This window comes from Solea senegalensis, linkage group LG16, assembly GCF_019176455.1.
Source record: "Solea senegalensis isolate Sse05_10M linkage group LG16, IFAPA_SoseM_1, whole genome shotgun sequence".
In the NCBI taxonomy this organism is placed as follows: domain Eukaryota; kingdom Metazoa; phylum Chordata; class Actinopteri; order Pleuronectiformes; family Soleidae; genus Solea; species Solea senegalensis.
In genome coordinates this window covers 17,235,749-17,253,716 of record NC_058036.1, presented here as the reverse complement: position 1 = coordinate 17,253,716, position 17,968 = coordinate 17,235,749, and the positions used below count along the sequence as shown (strand labels likewise).

Sequence of the window (17,968 nt, the reverse complement as noted above, 5' to 3'; positions counted from 1 at the left end):
TGACGCGCAGCCTTGTTGTTGTGGTTGTCTGGGGTTGACTTGGAAACCGTGGTGGCGTCGTTGGTGAAGTTGTAGGACGTCACAATCACTGCAGGGTAGACACAGATACACGCAACTGCCATGAACTACTCAGCGTCCCGCTTTCTGTTGTAATTTGTTCAGATTTTGTTTGCAGCCTCGGGTTCTTTGTTGAAGAACCTCAGTTTTGCTGCGTCATCAAAACGTTAAGAATGCTAGTTAGCCACCGTTAGCACGTAGCAAGCTAGCTAATGTGGCTAACTTTAGCTGCGGTCTCACACAAAGGTTGCTTTTTCGAGCAGCATGTGCCGAGATTTAACTGTAAAAACACACTGTGATTTCGTCCCAGTGTCTTCTATGTATAAAAAATTAGTTAGCAGATAAAAGCTAACTTTGTGGGTACTTAGAACCATCAAGGAGAGGATTTTGTTAAGTATTATCCCTGTTTCTTTTATTTATAGAATGAAAGCCTTACTCTCCTTTTACTCTCAGAATGAGTCACATTGAAGCGCCTGAAGATGCCAGCAGGTTAGTTTAATTCTGTCTGTTTGCACAATAATATATCCTCTGACCACTTTATCATATTTATATATCACAGCAACACCGTTGATAATAGCCAGCTAATGCCTCGTGTTCTAATGATTGTATTACCTTTCTTTACAGGTAAGAGGGGTAAGAATGAAGACCGGGAAAAGACCCGGGAAAGATTCAATTTGATGCTCAAGACATTTGCTGCGCCACAGAAGAAAAAGTCAACAAAGAAAAAAAGCACTGAACCTTCAGAAACCATCGTGGTATGTGATCCAAAATCTGTAGTTCTGCCTCCAGTGGTGGAAAACATCACACTAGATTTCCAAAGTATACAATACTTGCCAAACATACCGTAAAGCAATTTTAATCATCTTGATAGATTTACAACATATCAAGAAGACAAACCCATTTTAATGGTTCAAATGGTTCATGACTGCATGTTGACATTTCTTTGCTGTCTGATTTCATTCCTTAAAGCTCCAGAATCTGAAAGAGAATGTCAGTCTCAAGAAGGACACAGAAGATGATGAGACCATTCTGCAGAACACATATGACCCTGAACAGGGCAGCCCTCGCTACACCAAGAACAAAAGAAGAGAGTGGGAAATTGTTGAAAAGGTTAACATCAAAAACAGTATAAATGAAGAGGAGGTTCCAACATCATCTGTCAAGAGGAAGGGTAAGAGGGAGCTTCCCCCTCTCCCCATACCAGATGAAAAAAGTTTCATACAGAGGAACATAGATGCCGTCAAGTTTGGGAATACTGTTGAGTCAGAGGATGGAAAGCGGAAAAGCAAAAAGGGGAAAAACAAAGGAGAAACAGAGAGACGAGTGGAGGATGCTGAGGACACACTGCTGAATGAATACCAGCAGCAGATTGCTCAGGAGGAAGCAAGCTTTCCAAAAAAGACGAAGGAAAGTGTTTCACTGAATAATGAAGTTGGGAAGAAGAAAAAGAAGAAGCTGAAATCTGTACTTACAGACTCGGATTTTGGGTGTGTGCACCTGTTTATATTCTATTTTTAGATCTGTTGGTTTTTAAATTTTGCATCAAGGCTACAGATGTAAACAGACATTGATGTAAAGTGAAATACTTTTTCTCCACCAGGGAACAAGATGAAGATGTGGACAATGAAACAGAATCCAAGGGGAAGAAGAAAAAGAAGAAGAAGAAGCATGGTAAATGGTCGTCCAGTGTCACAGTGTTCCCCACAATGTACGATATTGAATAATTGAATGTTGTTTTTTTTTTTTATTCAGTTGTCAAAGAAGAGAGTGAAACAGAGGCAGACGCACAGCAGAAATCCACATGTGATGACGACAGCTTTGTGCTGGGAGTTTACGTTCACAGAACAGATCGCCTTAAAACTGACCTAATGATCTCACACCCGATGGTGAAGATCCATGTTGTCGATGAAATCACTGGACAGTATGTGAAGAAAGAAGACTGGTGAGAACGGAAACTCTCTGACCTTTTGTCACACATTTCATGCAGTCAGAAATGTTAGTTTTTGCAGTTGTTTTCCTTTGATTTAGTAAAATCTAGTAACATGACTTACTTAGGTGTCATTTAAATGTTAGAGTTACTCTAACTTTTTTGAATGTCCATACAAAAATATAGTTAACACTTAAAATATATGGCTTCATTGTTTGTTTGCTTGCAGTTTATTATGTCTATCTCTCGATTTTCATAGCCATCGGCCAGTGTCCTCCTTTTATGAGCAAGAGAGCGTTGACCACATTCTTCCCATCATGACACAGCCTTTTGACTTTAAGAAGAACAAGTCAGTCATCCCTGAGTGGCAGGAACAAATCATCTTCAACGAACGCTTTGGTCACTTTGTTGAACAAAACGACGAAAGCCCCCGAGTCATACTTTTCTTTCAAGTGAGAGACATTACATTTACAAGCGTTTGGCCAGTTTTAAAGTAGTTTTGAATAAATGGTTTTTCATTTAAATGTCTTGTGCAGATCCTGGACTTTATATCTATGGAGGAAGCAAAGGCCAACGTTGGTGTTGACGAGCATGAACAGGGATTCAGGAAGATAGCATGGGCGTTCCTCAAGGTATCTTATTTAGCCTTATCACTGAAATGAAAGACCATTTTTGACTCAGTTTTAATTGCTAAATGTTCACCGTATTTTATGTTTTCCTTCCTGCTCAGCTCGTTGGCACAAATGGTGTGCTGAATGTGGACAGTAAGCTTCGTCTCCAGCTCTTCTGTCCCCCACCTCGAGCAAAGAGGCAACCGAAGACAGTAGAGGTGTTCGAGTGGTGGAGGAAGTATCCACGAAACAAATATGCATCCACGCTTTATGTTACAGTGAAAGGCATTAAACTCCCCGAGCATGTAAGCGGATTATTCCATATTAGTGATTGTTTTATTACGTTCTAATGCAAAGCCTAAGATAGAGAGTTGGTTTTTGTTTTGCAGGTGGACCCTTGTATACGCTCGATGATGGCTTTACAGGAGGAGCGAGGCAGCACCTCTTACAGTGAGCTGCAGAATGAGGTCACTAAGAGGAGCCTGGCGCAGCCTCGAGACGACAGTCCACCAGCGCTGAGATGGAGCAGGCTGCCGGGTCAGGTTGGTTGAGTGAACAGACCTTGGATAACAATGTACATATTGTTTTAATATTGTAGCCTTCACATAATTTAAGTCAACTTGGGTATTATAATTTTTCATTTGCTTGCAAAAGTTTGTCCCTCCTCAGTCTGGGAAACCCTTAAACGTGCTCTTGCATAAATATACAGGTATATCAGAAGACTAAATGGTGTGATTTAAAACCTTGATTGTCTTAGCTTTTTATTGTTCTTCCTCATCGGACTCTAATTCTGCCTGACGCACAAGCCTTACAAGAATTTTCTTTTCTGTGAAAGAACTGCCGGATTCCTAACAAGCCTGTGCTGGCGTTCCGTGGTGGTCACATGGGCTGTTTCACTGTGCTCTTCTCTCATGCTGGGACTGTGCTGGCTGCTGCTTGTGCTGACAGAGATGCTTTCCCTGTTGTGGGTAAGCAACACCTCCCCTGCTGGTACAAGTCAGCATAAATCTCCAGCTAATTAAGTTGTTGTTTGTACACAGTGGTCTCATCAGTTGCCTCACTGGGGATTATTCTTGTCATGATTACAACTTCAATTTACTGCGTGAAATCTTGCTATTATGACCTTGATATAAAGCCATTGGGAGTCAGCAATGTCCAAGCATACAACAAATTTAAATGATACCTCGTTTATACTGTATTTTTACTGTTTCAGTTTATCAGATTCCCTCTGGAAAGGTTCTGGCTGCCTTTACTGGTCATCTTAAAATAGTGTATGATCTCTGCTGGTCCAGAGATGACCAGAGACTTTTGTCTGCCTCCTCTGATGGAACTGTTCGGTAAGTCTAATTATTTCAAATAAAACCATAAGTAGTACTGAAAATAAAGTAGAACTGCAATTTTTAAAAAAAAATTTAAATCATTATATAATCCATGCTTTTTGAGCATCATGTCAACGTTTGGGAAACAAACAGATCAGTGTTTTTTTAACATGTTCATGTATTTTATTGACCAAGGATCTAATTATTTAATTGAGAAAATAATCTACAGATTTCTCAGTTCTGAAAATAATTGCAAGCTGCCGACCTAAAAAAGGAGACAATTTAAAAAAGAAACAGTAACTAAATTGCTATGTTTTTGTTTGGGCTCTAGGGGGAGTTAGTGTCCCTCTGGTAGGTTGTACATCCTCTCTTTGTAATATCAGTGACACAGTATGTTTTTTGGCAGCAGTGTTGTTCTAACACGTCATTTAAATATCACAATTAATAACATACAAATATTTCTGTTACTGCTCTTTTTCCCTTCAGAGAGTGGAACGTGGAGAAGTTTTCGGAAACGGCACAGAAGGTGCTCCCCCACCCGTCCTTTGTGTACAGTGCTCAGTATCACCCTACGGCCCAGCACCTGGTGGTGACGGGCGGCTACGACTGCCTGGTGCGCGTGTGGAGGCTGGACGTCGATGATGTGAATGGCCAGCTGCTGCGGGAGTTTGAGGGCCACAACAGCTTCATTAACGCTCTTTGTTTTGACTCCGAAGGTATGAAGTTTACAATAAATCCTCCCTATAAAATGTTTACCCATTCCCCTAATTATGGACTATATGCACAGCAGTATCAGCGTTGTAAATCAAATTAATGATTAACCTGTTCAGTTTAAGGGTGCATACAGGTTCACTGTCACACAGGAGCTAAACAGAGCACTCACACACACAAAAAGCTAACCCCCATATATCTGTCGTGTTGTGTTTAGGGACGAGAATGTTCTCTGCAGACAATGTGGGTCGCATCACTGTGTGGAAAACTTCAGTAAATGACGGCAGGCGGCAACCATCGTGTCATCGCTGGTGTATAGAGAAGGTATAAGAGTTGATTTTGATGTTGTTTTTTCAAATACGAAACACGTGTACATAGTGTATCACACACTCTACTAATAATATATTACATTGTGTGTTGTCTCTTGACAGACGTTTGATGAGCGTGACCTCAGCGGTGTCCCCATCAACAGGCTGCAGCTTCATCCAAACGGGCGGTGTCTCCTCATTCATGCCAAAGACAGTATCCTCAGGATGATGGACCTGAGAATGTAATTATGACAAAACTGAATCTGTATTGACAGGAAATAGCTGTAGAGAAAATAGTATATAATGTTTCCATCATATACCGTGTATTATGTTATGTTCTGTGTTCATAAGTATATCTTCTCTCAGTCTGGCTGTAAAAAAGTACACTGGAGCCACAAACTACAGAGAGAGGATTTATAGCACTTTCACACCGTGTGGGAACTTCATCTTTTCTGGCAGTGAGGATGGGATGGCGTATGTCTGGAATACAGACACAGGTGAGGATCATTTTCCTGCAATTAAAAAGCCAGTTGTTTTGCAAGTTTTTTCTGCAAAGTGTGCTTTTGTCGTCTCAGGTGACCAAGTCGCAGTGTACTCTGAGCTCTGTTACCCCACTGCCCTCCACGGTGTGTCGTTCCACCCTCACGAGAACATGGTCGCCTTCTGTGGCTTTGGTCAGGGCCAGCCTGTCCACGTTTACCAGTATGACCACAAAGGTGTGTGCCGAAAAACACGAGAATTAGTTTGACTCATTAATGCGGACAGGCCATTGAAATACCCTGAGCTATAACTACTGTACGTCTTACTGTCTCATACAGTCTCACAGCTGGAAGTGCACAATATAAAAACAGGGAGCAGATCGGCTTCAGCAGACACCAGGACCATGAGAAACACACCTGATCCTCCAGTGTTACAGGACAAAGCCGCAGCCATTGACCAGTTCGCCCAAGCAGCAAGACGTGCACTGAAAATGCAACGTGTTCAAGAACAACTGGATTCAGTACTTGTAAATACTCAGCCTCTTTTACATTGAAATACACTTTTACATTACAGTTTAGATTATCATCATAAGACTCCCTGTTTTAAAACATTTCTAGGAGCCGAATTACAGGTCTTATTCTTCTGGATACACCCGTGAGCAAGGTAGGATGTGATTACATTCAGATTAATCTGCGCCTGTGGCTCTAAATGTGCAGGTAGAATTTAATGTGTCTCATGTTTGTGCTTTGCAGACAAGCTTCACACAGGGGGGAGGAGCTTAACAGCAGATGCTGGCACAGTGAGTATTGATCAGTGTAGCTCTTTTTGCTTATAGGAGACATTTATTTTGATGTGTTTAACTAGGAGGGAAAGCACAGGAGCTAGGTTTCCAATAGAGCCAAATATTAGGAGTTAGATAAATGAGATAAACTGTTATTGCCACATTTATTTTCCACGGCAGTGAAATTAACAACCCCGTGACTTCTGAATCTGCTTCCGTTGTAGTTCTTCTCATTTATTTTTTTATCAATATGCCAACCCTTCCACCTCCTTCAAGTGTAAAAAACAATAAATACAAGATTTCAAGATTTTTTGTTATGTCCTGTGTTTCCATTCAGGTTTCTTTTAAGCACTGAACAAGCCAGCATTTACTGTGAAAGTGAAGCAGCAGAATGGAACTCAGCCATCAGTTTGATTAATGCGCTTCTCCTACTGTGACCTGTCAAAATGTCTACCACAATTTTTTGTTTTCTGTAACCTTTGCTTTAGTTTGGATTTCTTTCTTGAATTTGTATTATATAATTATAAAGGGAAATGTGGGTGTTTTTAATGGGAAGCTTAAATCTTGCTCATCGCTGCTTTATAGCACGAAAAATAAATTCATAATAAGCCCATTATTATGTACTGACTGTTGCGTATTGAACTGTTAAGCCTCAACTCTGATTCTATATGTGAACTGTGAATTCAAACTCTTTGCTTTTCCAGGTGGGATTAAACGCATCATTACCACCTCCCTCTCTGCTGTCGCCGCATTCCAAGCTGCAGCTCTCGGGTTCTTTGGCAGAGCAGCTTATCCCACAGGCAGCACTGAGCACCCAGACACGTAAGAGAGGCCTGTTCAGTAATGCATTTAACCCAATGAATGGCTCTACTGCAGCCCTCAGACATGTGAGGTCACATATTTTCTTAAGATTATAGCCAAACAAAGTAAAACCCGTAGAGGGGTTATGACCTGGACCACATGATCCCTGGTGTGGTTTTCGAGCCTCTGTCTGAAAAGATGAACTCCATATACAGAGAAAGTGATGGACCTCTTGTGATTCTGACAAGTATCTGTATGGGATCTCCGCAAATACTGTCATGTCACTGGATTGTATTGAAATATTTTTGCTTCTTCTTATTGTATTTTCTTATCATCGCAGGCAAGTTCGTCCCAGTTGGTCAGCGTCTGAAAGGAGCTTCATCTGTCAGGCTGCAGTCGGTAAGGCTTTAACCCTAACCCTTTATGATGTCTTTTTACCCCTGCGTTCTTTGTAGACAGCATTTTAACCAGCAGTCAGAGCAGCTGCCACATGATTTTACTAATGTCCCTTTATCTCTCCGTCAGAACCTTTCTGACCACGTCTTCCCTGGTGTCCACGTGGAAACAGATTCTTCTGCCGTTCAACAAGTTGTGAGTGTCCACTGAAGATGTGAGCTGACAGTTTCCCCCATCGTGTTTTATTCAATATCGTATTCGTCTCACAGGTCGTCTCGCTGTACGACTACAGAGCCAACCGCTCTGATGAGCTGACCATACAACGCGGTGATGTCATCCATGTGCTGTACAAAGACAATGACAACTGGTGGTTTGGACGTCTGGCCAATGGACAGCAGGGATATCTTCTTGCTTCTTATGTCGTCGATCAGAGTAAGTTGATCATATTTGCTCGTGGTAGTTTGACTCTTTTTGTTTTTATAACGTGCATGAACTTTTTTAATCTTTGTAGGAGATTTTAAAGACGACGTCAGTCAGTCCGTAGAAGCCCATGCAGCCTTGTCTGATGGGACAGTTGAGAGGTCAACACCAACCAGGGTAAGGAGCTAGAAATGTACACTTGCATTTTTTTTCCAGGATGTGGCTTAAACACAATGGAAATATGATTTTTCCAATCTTTTTTTCTTTCGTTCTTAAATTATTTTTTGTAAAGGTGGCATTGCTTCATGTCTCCCTACACGTGAAATCCCCAAAAGCGATTCTAAACACTGTAGTACATGTATAAATGTATACGATCATAGAAACAGAAGACGGATCATCTATGCTCAACTTTGAGCGAGTTGTAATGGCAGTGATCCACCTCTCCTCTCTCAGGACCTTTGGTGATCTGGTAAAATGCTCTCCCTTCTGCTTGTCCTTGGCTGTTTTGGCAAACTAACCCTGATTCTTACCACTGACCTAATCACTTCTCATGTGGTCCCCAAGAGAGTTCCACTTGCTTCTATTTCTGCCTGCTCTCTTGCAGTCTGCAGATAACCACTGCTGTCTGAGTGTTGTGTGACAGGATTATGTGATGTCAGCTACTGGAGCTCTATGGTGTCTCTGTCTGGTGAAGCTACTACACTCCACCTCAGATCTGTCTCTAAGGGTGTTGGTACCCTTTTAATAAGAACAGGCCTTTTAACTGAAATGCAATTTTTCCAAGTAGATTAAAAGGCTGGATGGTGTTTCACTCTTCTTTCCTGGTCTACATCTTTCTTACTTTTTCAAAGGTGTCCGCTGCAATTAGTTCTTCCGGGGAACTTAGGTTCCTTTCCGAGCCAAATCTCTCTGACACTGAACCTGAGGTGACTGATGCCACGTAAGTGACTCACTTATGTGACTATGGCTGCGTTCACATTGCCCAGCTGAAAAAAAAACATTTTTATTTTTCTTGTTGTGGAAACAGAAATCCAATACAAAAGGTCTGATTTTCAAACCAGACTTGCGTCACTTCAGTATGTGGCTGTAGATCAGATCTGTATCTGTATGCGATAACACAAGGCTTTTGCTGTTTTCATTGACCTGCAGTGGCAAAGTGGGAGAGCCAAACAATGAAGGAGAATTTGCACATGTATGCTGTTTCAGATTAAACTTATGTTTACATGAAAAACCGACGTAAGACACTTGTAGATCTAAATATGAACCATCAAATCTGAGTTGATCCACGTGGCTGGTAATGTGAACGTAGTCTTTATTCACAGGGACATGGGTACCTTTCACTGCATGAGACTCTTTTTGACAAACACAGTTAAACAAATCTTGCCAACGACACCTTGTCCACAGAACTCGAAGAAAAAAGAAAGTGAAGAAACCCGGAGTCCCTGAACCCTCATTCAGGACCACAGTCGTTTCAGGCTCGACCAGCACCAGGAGGAGAGGCAGGTCAACAGACAGACCTCTCCCAAAGACACCGACTGGACAGACTAACAGTGCCTTTGAGCCTGATACTTAAACTCATGGGACACAGGGTTGACGGTGGGTAGAACAGGTCGCCTTCCACCCAGAAAGTCAGGAGTACACGCCAAGGTGTCCATGGGCAAGACCCAGTTGCTCCTGCTGGCTGTGTCGGCAGCAAGTGAATAACGTGTGATAGAAAAAACAGAAGTGCTGTATGTATGTGTGTGAATGGGTGAATGGCAAAACTGTAGCGTAAAGCACTCAAGATTAGAAGGTGCTATAATAAATATAGACTACATTTTTATTTTTTATTGTAAAAACACATTTTATGAAACAAAAGCTCACACATACAATTTGTATTTTAAAGTTGGAACTTTTTTTTTTACTATATAAAGAGTCAGTATTTATATTCTGCTTTGTACACAAATCAAGGAAATGTGTGTAAAAATGTCTTGACACTACAATTCTGTTTTATTTTCTTAGTCTATATGAGATGAACTAAAAAAATACAGATTATTCATTCTCAAAAGTTGTTTCTCTCTTTAAATATAAACGGTCTGACATCACACCCACAAACAAACATACAGTGTATGCCAGTTAACAAAATTAGACATAATAAATATATATGCTGTATTAGAATGTGACTCAATAGCTTTGGGATTAGGGAAATTAAAAGATTAAAATTTATAATTCATATCAACATACAACAGCTACAGTGAACAGGAAGCTTTCAATCTGTGTCACTTCATCAATGAATAAAAATCATGTGATGGAGAACAAAAGGCACATTTAGTGAGTGAAGAGAAGTTGAAATGTACTGTGGGTAAATTCACTCGTGTTTCATTTATCCACAGTGCAAAAATGCTAATCGAATGCACCAGGTCAAAGTCAGTGCTGCCCCATTATTCTGCTTTGTTGTATAGTTGTTAAGCTATACAAAAAAACCCTCTACAACACATTAATGGAAAAAACCTGACAATGTCTTCAACACACTGACAGAATTATTTAGATTCCTGTGACAAGAATTTCAAAAAATATTGAACTCAAAGGCAGATGCTCACCAGGAGGTAAGAAAGTAAGGTGTGATTGCATTTTTTAAAATTTAGTTTATTCATTCAGGAGAGGAGTGAGTTCATCCGACTGTCTGCTCCCAGCTTCTGGACTGCTTTAATGAAAACATAAAATCAAGTGTTAGATCCTGGCCAGTGCACAAATAATAGTCCACACTAAATTGCTGTACACATGCAGTACATGGGGGCATCTCGACAAACGTCACTTACATTTTTACAATTAAAGGGTTAATAATTACCTTTGTTGTGGTCTTTGACAGATATAATACACAGCAAGTGGAAAAGCCTGAGGAAAGAGAAGTCACTGAGTTTCATGTGATCAGCTGCTGAGACACAAGAATCACTTCTTTATCAGTCTACATGAAGAGTTTAACCCCCAGAACTATAACTAGGTAAGGAATGGACATTTAGTCATCATGACACTGAACACTAATCATGTACAGTATATCTAACAAAATAAGCCATGGATGCTCGATGAGGTGTTTCATAACATGGAGATAAATCTATATACACTGCCGTCTTTTGAATCAAATGAAATTAGAATCTGCAGGATGTTTTTCAAGGTGTCATGTGTTTCCTCACATGAATTTCCATGCAAATACTGGGGGAAAAAATCACACAAAAGCCATACTTACACCCAGAAGTGCCAGTCCTCCTTGGATTACAGCTGCCCACTCAAAGCTCAGATGTTGTGTGATAAGACCGCCCGCTATTGGACCGTAAAACATCCTTAAAAAAACAAACCACAACTTCATTATCATATCACGAAAAATCTAAACAGGCATGACATTACTACCAACAAGTAGTTTCTTATCTATTACATGAAGGCAACTCACCCCACAGACCAAACTGCACCAAACAGCCCAGAAACCATTCCAAGAGTGCTTAGTCCTTCCTGAAATCCTTCTTTGCTGCTCAGGAGTAAAGAAAATAGTTTTAAGTATTGTGTACTTGTAGAGGTTTTGTGCTTGGCGACATCTGTAGGTCATGAACGTAGTAGGTACACGACATGTGAAGCCACTTACTAGGCACACGCGATGATCTCGGGGAACGTGGGGATTGCAGTCATGCCCAGAGAAAACCCAATTACACCGAGCATGAACACCAGTAACCACAGCTGACTGCACATGTGAAGACAAGGAACAAAAACAACACATTAAAAACAAGTCAGTAACCCTTGTGAGGATGTGTTTGTGAACAGTACTGAAACAGCAAGACAAAATGAGGTCAATATAAGATAAAATTTACAGATCTATACAAATAACAATATACCAAGGTGACTGTGTGTAATGCTTTGTGCAAAAGCAGTAAACACTTTCATTTATCAATGTGTTTCCAGTGCATAAATAATATATGGCGACATATTGTGATAATCTATTTTTAATATAGTGCTTTTCTAGCTTTGATGACACCATGCATAGGCATAAACACCAAGGACACTAAAGGAGCCAGGGATCAAACTGTCGGCCTTCAAGACCTGCGGACCCACAGCTGCACCATTTCATTCTCACCTTGGGATCTGAAGGAAAGGGGCGGGGCCGCACAGGCAGAACCCGATTGCGGTGGTAACACCTCCCGTCACCATAAACCAACTTCTCGTGGCCTGACGAAGAGATTTTGTTCACACTCGTCCTAAAAGATAAACAATAAATACAAACAAATATCTAATCATGTTGATCTTTTATACTCACAGGATATTTATCAGTGAAATAACCCATCAGTGGAGACGCCAGGCAGTACGGCAGCGACAAACCAAGCATGATGAGCCCCACGTAGCCAGGTGAGAGATCATACTACAACGGGGGGAGGGGGGGTGGCACATTTGTATGATGCACAGAGGGTTTGTACCTGCAGAAATGTGACTTAACAAGAAGAAGAAGGGACATTACCTTTTCAATAGCATACAGGGACAGCGTGGCGTCCAGGAAACCCAGACCTGCACTCAGAGTGAATATCACGTAGCAGAGCAGGACTATTTTCACGTGCGTCAGGAGCCGAAGGAACGAATCCTTCGACGGGTCTGCATCTGAGTATAGAGAAGCACAAAATTCAGCTCACTGCTACAATACTGACTTATGAAATGTGTACAAATTAACTGTAGGACCCAACATGTGAAAAAGAAAAAAGAATTATGGAGTAAAGACTGAAAATAGTTTCTCTCCAGTCTCATGTTCATATGTATGTATATATATATATGTATGTATATATATATGTATATATATATATATATATGTATATATATATATGTATGTATATGTATGTATGTATGTATGTGTATACATACATATATACATATACATATATGAGCATGTTTAGTGTTTTTTTATTACAGTTTTTTTTATTACAATTTTTTCAATTTTTATTTCACGTTGCATGATATTACAAACTTTTATTTTGAAATTCTGTCAAACGACATCATGAATATCGTCATTGCGTTATCGGGATATATTTAAAGCCAATATCCCGCATAGTTTAAATGTTTTTCACATGACCGGCCCCCTCATGACTGGACTGGACCGTCATCGGCTCCCCCAGGTCGTTTGAGTTTGAGACCCGTTTGAATTCCTTACGCACACATATGGCACATACAGTATGTTGGGGCCCTCGAGGCCCCGTCCTCAGACAGTGCCTTTCATTTATCTAGCCTCCTACTTTCTTTGTGTCAGTTTTACTGAACTGTTTTTCTACTTTACTTCAGAGCCCAAGCCATGAATGGGACAAGGGCCCTAAGGTGAAAACGGAGGCAAAATTTAGTTCCACCAAATTTCCCGAAACTTGGAGGGAAGATGTTATAGATCAAGACAAACAAAAAAGTCAATAGTAACCATGGCCTCAACTCAACAGGAAGTCGGCCATTCCGAATTTTGGCATCCATTTTGGCAATTTACACCCTACGTAACTGAGCAAACTCGTCCAAGTGTGTTTGTTGTACCGACATAAATCATGACTGCATGCAGTCCTAGTTGTTTTTGTTTTACTTGTTATTGAGACTTTGTTTTTCCCATTACTTTTTGATAAAGATCATTATTATGATTATAACTAATACCTATAGTTGGCAAGATGTAAATGTTGAAAGGAACCATGATCAACAGGAAACATCCAAGAAGCATAAAAGGAACTTCATATCCAAATGACTGATAGAACCATCCTCCGAGTGGTGGCCCCAGAATAAGACCAAGTCCTGTGAAAATCTCCAAACTCCCCTAAAAAAAATAGAAATGAATCACATTTAAATATAGGATTACATACACAGCAGAGAAAATATGCACAGCAAACATGGTACTGCAAATTTGGGCTTCCTGTTCACTGCTAATGCTGCAGGTTTAATATTTTCCTTTACCATGGCACCAGGGTAAAAGTGAGAAACAAAACCTCTCCCACCATAATACTTTTTTGTCTTCTCATGATTCCAGCGTCCAAACAACATACCAGGGAGACACGGGTTGTCTACACTCACCAGAACAGTCGCCACATTGTTGGGGAATATTTTTGCTGTCACTGCGAAAGACGAGGTCATCGCAGCGGCGAAGCCCAAGGCGTCGACAGACCGCACTATAAAGCAAAGAGATATGAACGCAGGTCCCGCAGGAACACGGTCAAGCAATCTGAGAATGAAAGAAAGGGGAGAATCAGCTGATGATGAAAAGAACATCTAAATAGAGAGACTGAACATAAGGCAGGCTGATACGTAAGTTGTTAATTCAGAATGATTCATTTTTGCTTTATTACACCAGATACATTCACAAATATGAGTATCATATCAGTAATATGTCACCAACATTATTACTGACCAACCAATACTTACCCAAACAGAATAGTGCAGCCCGATGACACAAATAGTCCTGTAATGAGCATAAACTTTGCGCCAATCTGGACAATCTGACGAGACAGAGAACGAGAATCAGCGTCAGTATTTACACGACAGAACACACAGACGTCCGATGAGGACACAGTGACGTATACTTACATATTTTCCCATCACTAATGAGCCAATTAAGTTGCAGACAGCATAGCAGCCGAATATGAGACCGACCTCAGTTTGACTGGCTCCTTTCTTCACTGCCTGTGTGGAGATATTTATGCTTAATAGGTCTTCAGCAGAAACAAGATATGTGGAGGTACTGTATACGCGTCTGAATTTATGTAATGGGACTTCTATTAGATTTAAATTGCCACCTAATATGTGATCTGGACCTAATCGTAGATGACGTTTTGCCCATTTTAAAAGAGAGGGATTTCTTGAAAACTCAATTTTTTGTGACGTCGTCAGTGAGTACATTCAAAAGAGTAAACAGGAATTTGCTAACAGATGGACAGCCTTTCAGATAAACTCCAGCAGCAGTCATTTAGTGAAATATTCATCAACGCACACACAAATCACATGGTAGTAACGACCTTAGGGTGCATAAGAAAAAACATACTGTGTTTTTCTACTAATTGAATCAACCAATATATATATAAATGCCTCTCAGGAAACTAACCACACAGCACCAGCCCTGTCGGAATAGTTTGTTTTTCCAGGATACGAAATGCAAAGTGAGTCCGTCGACAATTAAGTTTTCTATAAGCTGATGCCACCACAAATAGTTGATCAGAATCTTTTCATGTGACATTTTGTTCACTAGCTATATGGAGAGCAGACCTAACCAACTTCAACACGTCTCCACTGTGAGTAAAACACAAATGTTCTCCTTCAGGGAACAAAAAACACTCTGGAGGTCAAGCACATGACTATTCATTCACTTCATTCCACTGCGGAGAAACTATTTCAGAGTTGTAAAAGTGGATTAGTATATGTCGTAAGATTGGTTTTTTTAACAATGAAATGTTTGCGTAACAGGTCGCTCTAGAGTCTACAGAAAGGGACATTTGACCCATTTCAGACCTAGTATGAAAATCTGATTTGAGTGATGCTACTGTACATGGACAACTTTCAACACAGGTTTCAACACATCAAATGCATCCTGCATGCATCAGACGTCATCTATAGCAGCCATGATCCTTGCTTTACAGTGGCTGCTTTAAAGTCAAATGACAAAGACTTACAGCAGCAATTTATAAAATAAATCTAATCTTCACCATTATGTTTCATAATATACAAAGTCCAAAATGACTGCTGCTGTTGTGACACCTTCAAATAAATGTTGATTATTTATTTGTGAATGAAATGGGTATCAAACCCCCCCTACTCTGTTACAGTCTAATGCACCTTGAAGTTGCTCGCTTACCTCAGTGGGGAAAAATGGGCCTAATATCGAGTAGCACATCATTGAGCTGAAGTTGACCGATGCCATCGATAACAGCGTGAAAGTCTGTCGTCTCGTCATCCTCCTCGAGGGAACGTCTGCTGATTCAGCTGAAGTGCTGTTATCTGACATCATAATGAACATGGGGGTGAAATGGATAAAGTTAAAATAAGAGACATTCAACATTCCGATTACAATGTTTACATGAGTTGGTGGGCTCACATTCCATGCACATATACCTGATTACAGTACAGATTACATTACACTGTTGTGAAAACTCAATACATTATAATCTGATTTATATATATACAAAGACCAGAATATTCTTTCCAAATTCTGACACTGGATTAGCCACAATCAGATTAAACCATGTGAACTAATTTTTTCACATCACACATACATTATTATTATGGCCTGCACAATAAATCCAAAATGATACTGAATTATAACACGTAAATAACACACTCTTTACATCATATGATTCTTTCAGATTAAGGCCTATAGTCGGATTACCAGTGTCAAAACGCGTAACTGTGACGGTCGTTTCTGTGATGATACAGTTAGTCATGGGTGTAAAAGTCACTACCAACCTGTTTGCCGAGATTCAACGTGCGGGTCCATACTTTGCTCGTCTCTTTTCTTTCTTTCTTTTTAACTTTCCGGGTGTTTTAATGAAGTGATTCAGACCAGAAACTCATGCGGTGACATAACGAAGAGGGAATAAATCCAGAAAACACACTAACAACCGCAGTCCTACACTTCTACAGCTTTCAATCCACACTGTCTGCTCCGTCACAACGAACTAGTGTCGAAGATGAGCTCTCAGTGTCACTCTCCTCTTCAAGTCAGGTATCAACAATATATCACCATCCAATACTACTTCCTTTCACCTCCTTCAAAATAAGAGTCTTAGCTTCCGGTGGACAAATGGATTGATAAATACGTAAGATTGTTTAATGATGTGATGATACATTACTGCTTATTATTGTCTGGCAACTTTAATGAGTGTGTAGTTTATTTAAATCTTTTTTTGTCACAAGCTCTACTTCTACTACTACTAGTAGTAATATGCACGGAAGGGTCACATTTAAAAAATTTTCTTAAAATTCTGAGTTATCTCAGAATTCTGACTTTTTCTTAAAATTCTGACTAGTCTCAGAATTCTGACTTTTTTTTCTTAAAATTCTGATTTTAATATCAGAATAATTCTGCCTTTTTTCCTCAGGATTCTGACTTTAATCTCAGAATTCTGACTTTAATCCCTGTATGTATGCTGTTTTATTCTTTTTCTCATAATATAATTGTTGATATAATATGATGAGGCAGTTCTGTCACTGTGTTGCTGTGTGATCCTATCAATATTTAAATAATATAATCGTTTGTTACTTGAAAGGCTTAAGATTTTAAAATCCTGTAGTTTTCAAACTAGATAAATAAATTCCTTGAATCATTACAAGTTTTTAATGAGAACATTAAAAAAAGTAAGCGTAACATTTTAGCATTCCAAATATTGCAAATATGTAAAACCCACTATTGTGCAACAAAGTGACAGAAGGAAACAGTCTGTGGTTTGAGCTTCAGAAACCATTAACATTGCATCAGAGCATAAAGGAATCAAACAGGAAATAAAAACATAACCCAAACATTTTTGAACAATAATTCTTTTTTTTTTATTAGACTTTGTTCAGCCCATGGGTCCTACATGGTTATACCATTTTAATTTCTTTCACAAAATAAGAGAAATAAAATCAGGCAACCAACTCTTCCTTCGGCAGTATTGCTGTTAAACTGACACACACTGTTGCTGACATCTCTGAAGCTGCGTTGGATGAAAAGCTCTATGCACTAAATTTCCCGTACACTCTCTTAAATTACTCTCTTGAAAATAACCTTCACGTAAAATGACAAATGTCCTGATATCCCCATATTTGTTTCTTTGTACATTAGCACCAAAGCTACATTAATCTTATCTTCTCAATTTGTGAATAATGCGGTATTTGACACCTTTGCCGGTTCATTCTTTTATGAACAAGTGTAACATCAAAAAACTGATAACGTGTTAAAGTACAGGTGACGTACAAAATTACTGAAATTAGCAACATCGAAGCACACTTCTGCTGTTACGCATATAGTGATGTTAATTAAATACACAGTGCAAGCAGCGTTAACATTTTCTTTTGCAAGTACATCGGTTCTATAAGTAGCATTACTGCACATAAGTTCTATATAAAGCAGCACTGATTTCAAAGAGGCAAACTACTGTACTTCACATTCAAATGCACACCCCATGAAAACAACACAGAGCCAGCCACACGAGACAAAT

The 17,968-nt window shown here is 39.8% G+C and overlaps 2 protein-coding genes and 1 long non-coding RNA gene across 5 annotated transcripts; 2 read left to right on the top strand and 1 right to left on the bottom strand.

Moving 5' to 3' along the window:
* The first annotated feature begins 13 nt into the window (after positions 1–13).
* Positions 14–9,674, top strand: ahi1 (Abelson helper integration site 1). 2 transcript variants are annotated; one of them, XM_044047538.1, is made up of 27 exons: positions 14–95; positions 480–546; positions 682–812; positions 1,027–1,544; positions 1,658–1,728; positions 1,810–1,999; positions 2,244–2,436; positions 2,521–2,616; positions 2,715–2,900; positions 2,985–3,137; positions 3,431–3,563; positions 3,809–3,932; positions 4,401–4,630; positions 4,843–4,949; positions 5,057–5,175; positions 5,300–5,430; positions 5,509–5,649; positions 5,752–5,939; positions 6,031–6,076; positions 6,166–6,212; positions 6,899–7,016; positions 7,336–7,394; positions 7,521–7,586; positions 7,661–7,823; positions 7,903–7,988; positions 8,663–8,751; positions 9,216–9,674. In XM_044047538.1, the coding sequence occupies exons 2-27, from the start codon at positions 537–539 to the stop codon at positions 9,382–9,384; spliced, it is 3,564 nt and encodes a 1,187-aa protein (XP_043903473.1). In that variant the 5' UTR covers positions 14–95; positions 480–536; the 3' UTR covers positions 9,385–9,674. The 2 variants fall into 2 exon arrangements, with proteins under 2 accessions (XP_043903473.1, XP_043903474.1); XM_044047539.1 differs by lacking the exon at positions 8,663–8,751 and having other exon boundaries at positions 14–546.
* slc18b1 (solute carrier family 18 member B1) lies at positions 9,674–16,496 on the bottom strand. Of its 2 annotated transcripts, none has more exons than XM_044047540.1 (14): positions 16,236–16,496; positions 15,628–15,770; positions 14,367–14,462; positions 14,205–14,278; positions 13,857–14,004; positions 13,446–13,602; positions 12,289–12,425; positions 12,091–12,192; positions 11,911–12,002; positions 11,425–11,520; positions 11,236–11,310; positions 11,035–11,128; positions 10,639–10,685; positions 9,674–10,494 (listed from the first exon to the last, which is right to left on the bottom strand). In XM_044047540.1, the coding sequence occupies exons 1-14, from the start codon at positions 16,264–16,266 to the stop codon at positions 10,437–10,439; spliced, it is 1,350 nt and encodes a 449-aa protein (XP_043903475.1). In that variant the 5' UTR covers positions 16,267–16,496; the 3' UTR covers positions 9,674–10,436. The 2 variants fall into 2 exon arrangements, with proteins under 2 accessions (XP_043903475.1, XP_043903476.1); XM_044047541.1 differs by having other exon boundaries at positions 9,674–10,491.
* Positions 10,664–13,900, top strand: LOC122782940. Its single transcript, XR_006361989.1, has 3 exons — positions 10,664–10,791; positions 12,093–12,179; positions 13,813–13,900. It is a non-coding gene; the product is annotated as an uncharacterized LOC122782940 (long non-coding RNA).
* Positions 16,497–17,968: the final 1,472 nt, after the last annotated feature.